The sequence below is a fragment of the Triplophysa rosa genome, linkage group LG21 (assembly GCF_024868665.1).
Source record: "Triplophysa rosa linkage group LG21, Trosa_1v2, whole genome shotgun sequence".
NCBI classification, from domain to species: Eukaryota; Metazoa; Chordata; class Actinopteri; order Cypriniformes; family Nemacheilidae; genus Triplophysa; species Triplophysa rosa.
The window spans coordinates 14,330,099-14,336,688 of NC_079910.1; the positions used below are offsets into that span (position 1 = coordinate 14,330,099).

The 6,590-nt window shown below is 40.4% G+C and overlaps 1 protein-coding gene across 1 annotated transcript in view; it reads left to right on the plus strand.

Moving 5' to 3' along the window:
- Window positions 1-6,520, plus strand: part of nol4lb (nucleolar protein 4-like b) — a 112,527-nt gene extending 106,007 nt beyond the window's left edge. Inside the window, exon 11 of the mRNA XM_057363141.1 lies at window positions 80-6,520. Within this exon, the coding sequence (XP_057219124.1) occupies window positions 80-297 (218 nt within the window). The 3' untranslated portion in view covers window positions 298-6,520. The remainder of the gene's footprint in view (window positions 1-79) is intronic.
- The last annotated feature ends 70 nt before the right edge of the window (window positions 6,521-6,590 follow it).

Below are 6,590 nucleotides of genomic sequence, written 5' to 3' on the forward strand. Positions count from 1 at the left end.
CTGTGACTTCTGTGAAGTCTTGTCTTACACAGTTTTGTTTACAGTGCGTGTAATTCTCTCTCTCTCACACTATACTCAGGTCCTACTGATCTCAGTATGAAGTCTCTGGCCTCCAATTCATCCTCGTCAAGCTCCAGTAGTCTCGGGAGGAACGGCGGAGGGGGCGGGACTTCAGCTCAGCTCAGCCATACAGAGGTGGCTGCGGTGCGACAGCTGATCGCGGGATACCGTGAATCTGCTGCGTTCCTCCTCCGATCGGCAGACGAGCTGGAGAACCTCATACTACAACAGAACTGAACTTCTCACTCTCTTTCCTCAACGCCCACTCTCTCTCTTTCTAAACACATCTCACTGGACCACAGGCTGCGTCCTGCACATGGAGCTTTCATAACCATCATCATCATTATCAGATGTTTCTGATCACATCAGGCTCGATTGAGAGAGAGAACAACACAGCTCCATCAAGCTTTCACTTTCATTTCAGCTTGTTGGAGCTTCTCGTCGGGCGAGAGGAGATGAACGGGAGATGAGGCAGAGGTACGGATGAGTTACCGTGGCGATGGGAGAGGAGCTCCGAAGGACACTGCAGTGCTGCTTTAGCGAGGAGAAGCTTGTGATTGGACGGTTCCGTGTGTCTGTATGCACTTCATATTGATTCATGCCTTCTCCTTGCATTTACCCTCCGCTCACTGAAGCTCCGCCTCCCTGCCCCTGTAAGAGCCATTGATTTCAGATGCTCTTTTCCTTTAGCTGTTTCAAAGGAGGTCCTACGGCACACCAATCCTCCAGATGGCACTAACAAAATGAAGACGCTTTTCGAGGTGTAATGGAAAGAAGGTAAAAAAAAGAGAATGAAGAAAACTGAGAGACATTTGTATTTGCTGTAAATAAGCACTCGCTGTGTCCTGAAGCACTTTTCCATTTGTTCTGACCTCTGAACATGTAACTTATGCATTTAGATATGCAGGTGGAAGATCACCTGGAAATACCTCAGCCTGTCTGTTCTGCTCTCTCTCTCCCCCAGCGTTCTCCCTCTCTGTGTGGGGGAGAAGAAAACGATCACCCGTCCGTCCTCAGCTTTACGGTCCACCCTGAGATTTAGCCATTGAGAGCAGAGAGTAGGGTGGATTTGTTTCTGTGGTTCAAATGCAGATTGTTTCTATTCTCCAAACGCTGCAAAACATTTTCTTAAGCAGCAGTTTTGTTTTACAGCTAAAATATCCTAAAAACCATAAAAAAGACCTTTTTCCACAACGTATATGTTCAAATTTCTTTTTCTGTTCCTACTGGCGTTTTTGGAGCATTTTTGCCAGTGAAGAAAGTAAAGTCGATTAAAGATATATTCTCTGCTTTTACGTAAACAATCCTTGTTTTAAGGATATATGGATATTTTTACTGGAACGCAAAACGGAGATTTTGTTGCACTGCAAATCGATATCTTATTTAGTATTCTTTTCTTGTTATCCAGTACAAATATCTGAAGATTATTGAATCAAGATACAATTACTGGAGATAAGATAAGTCTCGTTTTCTACACGTTTATGCCTAAAACAAGCAAAATATCCGCCAGTGGAGTAAAAAAAATCGACTTAATTCAAGTTTCTTGATTTAACAAACTTCATTAAAACCCATTGACAGATATTAATTTCACGTTTTAAGCATAAGCGTATTTAATTTTGATATTTTCTTTCAGTAAACAAGAAGCCAATGTATCTTGATTTAAAAATTGTGAGATAATTGTATTGGAAACGCAACACAAAGTAAGACGTTTATTTTTGCAGTGTGCATTACGTTTTGTATATATTCCGGTCCATTTCAAGGTATCGATGTCATGAACACACTAAACTTAAACTTCAAATGGAAGGTTGGACTTTTTTGGACAGAATGAAGTGTTCTGATGAGGTTGACTGATATAATCGACCGGGTCTTTTTGGGACATGGGCCGTACCCTTTCCGAATGCATTTGAACCTGTCGAAAACAGTGTACAGGTGCCAGCTCGCTCTGTTCCCTCTCTACGGGTCACTCCTCGTTTCTATACTGTGCCCTTCTGTTTCTCATCTCCTCCTCCGCCTGACTGTATTCTGGGGGAAACAGAGATGGAAGGAGGTCGAAGGTGTTAGTCTTTTTATCTGTTGACTCTTCTTTATGGCCATTAATACACTCTGCTGCTATGGACTCGGTTATAACGCCACAGACCTGAAACCTCAAGCCTCCCAACACAACCAGAGCACCTCAACACGAAACGTACCCAGGCAAAAAATGAACGAACGATGGGCAAAAAACAGAAACGGGATGCCAAAATATTTGGAGGGAAGATTTAAAACTGCCATGTTTTGCATTCTGGTCGTTTAAGACAGAAGGCTGCTTTTGTTTGCTTTGCCAGCTTTTTTTTACATGTTTGTTTTAGCGTTCAAGTGCTTCAGCGTGTGCTTCTATGGGAAGATCAGTGGTGAGCAACTTGTCAGAAGAGCTTGGCGCACACACGCATACACACACATTCGGTCACGCTCTTTAGTGAATTGCATATATTGCAGGACAGGTAAAAAATGCTTATTTAGTGAGGTGGAACGGTTCAGGAACTGACGGAAATGTCACTGTAATTTGCTCCATACGCACACGGAGGCAGTGCTAATCTGAGGGGGTTTATTGCACTGCTGGTGGGGGATGGAGAAAGAATATCGCAATGCAGATGATAATCAAAAGCATTCCTGGCCCTAAAAGAGAAAGACTAATATATTAAAGCTGCCACGACCCCCACCGAGGAGCTTCCTGAATCATCGGACATGCATTTAACCCTGGTTACGTACACGACGGGTGTGATTGAAATCCATGATGGTGTGCTGTGTTTCTTGGAAACGCTTGTGCGTGTGGATTAAGCGACCGCGCGAGTGTGTGACCAGAGACAACACTGCCGCCTTAAACATATTTGTGTGCAATTTTGACACCCCGTCCAAAACACAGACACACATGCGGCATTGATTTCTTGGAGCGAATTGAAATGTATTGTATTATATTTGTAAGAGTTCTTGGTAGACCGAAGCGTCCAGCCCTCCTGATTTTTGATTAGAATGCCGCCGTTGATGTAAAAAAATATGCAAAATTGTCAGCGCCAGGCCTCTCATCACTGTGTTGAGCTTATAGCGTGTCTACGGTCTGATCTGTCTGTTTAATGTCGCTCTGGCCACGTCTTATTCGCTTTGTTTCATGTATTCATCTCAGGAGAGAATGTATGACGTAGATGATGTCGAAAAAATCCACTGTGGTTCTTCTTATGAATATTGGGTTGTCGCGAAAACACGTCTAGGTCACATTTCAGCTCAACACTTAAAAAAATTATAGATAAAAGCTTACGAAGCCTCAAGTTTATTTTGCATTTTGACATCGATATTTTCTTAACAATCAAGCACATTTTTACCCACCCACCCACACACGTTCTCAGTAATGCGAATTTAGAAATCTGAGACATTATTATTATTTTGTTATGTTAGAAAAAGTCTGTGATACATATTTTTTATTAAATGACCATAAATAGTACAACAGATACTGTCACATGAGTATAAATGCTGATTTTATGTGTTACACCAGTTGGGATGGGGAAAAAAAGCTTAATTGTCATAAAAAGAGACACAATTTAAAGGTTATAAAATACGCTTTATTGTCTATAAGAAAAACAACAAAATTGTTTTGGACATGCTGTTTTTCATATTTGAAGAGTTTCATTGAGGAAAAATCCTCTTTTCCAATTTTCTTGGCTATTTTTGTGTTTTCGCTCCAACGTTATTGTCCTGTCACAAGTAGAGCCATACAGATGTTGAGAGGTCAAGTTATGGAAAGAGATTCCAGCTGCTGTCCGTTCTTTTCCTGCCTCGGTCATCTCTGTCTCTCATTGAGATCTGATATGGGTATGAATCCCACTGCCTGTTAAACCGACTGTCAAACGCCGTCGAATATACGCCAACCTCACATGCCACTGAGCTCTTTTGTGGATTTATAAAAACATACGACGGTAAACGTTTGTGACTTGAACCTGGGACTGCTTAACGCATCTGAGGAGAAGCTGAAAAGCGAACCGTTCATCTGTTTGTTATGGGCTTCTTCTCTCCAGCTCACTCAAGGACAGCTACTGAACTACAAACTGTAAAACAAGGCAAACGACAATCTCGAAAAAGGTGTAACTAGTTGACAGTTTTGTTCTGGCGCTCTGTGTTGTGTGTGTACGGTACAGCGCGTCAGGAGGAGTGAGGGGTATTTTAGCCATAATCAGACCATCTCTCACTCTCAAACGCGACTTCTGTGGCCCACTGTCAAAACCTTTTTATCCTGTTTTTATTCTGGTTATCTTGATTATTTTGTAATTTTTTTGTATCGCAAGTGGTCTTTACAGAAATGTTTTGTAACAATACCAACATCACATATGAAGTTGTCCTGTATGCCTATACATTCCAAACAAGGATGTCAACATGCCAGGCAGCCAGCCAAACCAAGGTCACATCGGAGTGCAGATACACCAAGAGCGACCTGCTCGAGTGCTCTCACAATCTGCATCCGTGCATTAGATTAGCTAACAAAGTAGTTTAAGTTATAGATGTTAGCAACAGTATTATTCACACATGCCAAGAACTTTAATCTCGGTACTGTATTGGCTGAAAGTTTTGTTTTGGGATATTTGGGACAGTATCTATTTTTTTCATTTTGCTGAGCTGTGCCTTTAAAAGGGCTTAACTGAATTGATTGTTATGTATGTATGAAGGAGTAGTTCACCTTCAAAATGAAACTTCTGTCATCATTTACACGCCCTCTTGTCATTTCAAACCTGTATGCCTTTCTTCTGCAGAACACAAAAGAAGATATTTTGAAAAATGCCAGTAGCAGAACAGCACAGCCCCCCATTCACTTCTATTGTAGCCAATGCAAGTGAATGGGGGGCTGTTAACAACATTCTTCAAAATGTCTTTTTTGTGTTCTGCGGAATAAAGAAAGTCATACAGGTTTGAAATGACAAGAGGGTGAGTAAATGATGACAGAATTTTGAAGGTGAACTACTCCTTTAATTGTGTATTAGGAACCCCCTCAGCTCTTTTATGTCCTGTCATAGTACCTCTGTATTTTTTTGATGGGTTAAACCGCAATCTACTGTGATCTTACATACGAGTAAACAGCCCATCCGTCATGTGTTAAAGACGCATCCCCAGTCCCATTCGAACCCTTTACTCAAACACATCACATACACGGATGGTCATACGGGTTCTGGCTTTGCATTCAGGTGTGACGCTGGTTATGGTTGTTGCTAAACTACACAATTTTAAAAAAGTTGTCCGGTGTCAGATATGAAGCTCTGAAAAAAAATTAAAACAACTTTTTATTTTTCTACCACAGTGGTGTACAAGCTGCATTCAAATCAATGTGGTTCCCTGTTTGAGTTTTTTAGCATTTGTTGGTGCTTTGGATGTTTTCCAATTTCATTTTTCTTCTGATGTCTCCTACTGTATACAGAGCTGCGGATGTCAGCGCTGGTTTTGATATGTATCTAATACCAATGTGAAACTGTCTCTTTCCTCCTCATTTTGGACTCAGTGGAAGTGTGATGTTTACATGTACAGATTTTTGAGATTTTCTTTCTTTTTTGTTTGTTTGCTATGTTTACTTTAAATGCTTTCCCTTTCTCCTTTTCAGACATTGCTTGATTTCATCCGATTCCTTTATAAGTAAGGGAAATGGGACTTGCAGCGTCAAGTTTAGACAGGATATCTGTCTAGGAAATCCCATTAAATCAATGCCTTCAGGCGAACCTTATTCTTCTTCTCAAACTGCTGTCAACACAAAAGGAAGATTTTTCCTCTGTCCATTAAGGAGAACGTGGCCGTTCGTTGGTTAATGATTAAAAGCCATTATCGCACCCTTTAGCGGGGGCAGACATCAAGTATTAGAGTACAAGAACAGCAGAGTATAATCCTCAGGTAACTAATTACTGTTTTATAGTTGAGAAAGTCGTCTTATTGGCAACCCCATTTCCCTGTTTAATAACCATAATATATATCAAACTAATCTTTTTTTATATTTATTGTGTTATATATATATATATCGTGAATACTTTTTTCGGTACATGTGGCTAAATATTTTAATTCTTTAGAAGTGTTAATAAAAACATATGTGAAGCTACGAAGGGACTGAATGAAAAAAATCAGTTTTTGTTGTTAAATGCAAAACAGCATGGGTGGCTCCTAACATATCACTTTCATTAATGAAAACCAATGATTTGAGATTAAGCTTTCTCCAGTGGGACGTCACTGCGAAGATGTCACAGAATATGACATTGTGACCTTTTTTCCTCCCAAGCTGTACATCACAAAGCTAAATATACTAATAAAACAGTGTGCTATATATCAAACAACTAGTAGCTCTGTTTTTGTCCAAAGGAATCAGGCATACGTATGTGAGTGTATGTACAGGCTCCTACACAAAATTGCTCCACAATGATGGTAAAAGTCTTAACCACCGTTATTATTAAACTAACTCATACCCCATAAGGAACTAGGGACCCCCTATAAGGTAAAAATAGACTTAGTGGTCCCTCAGATAATTTTTTTAA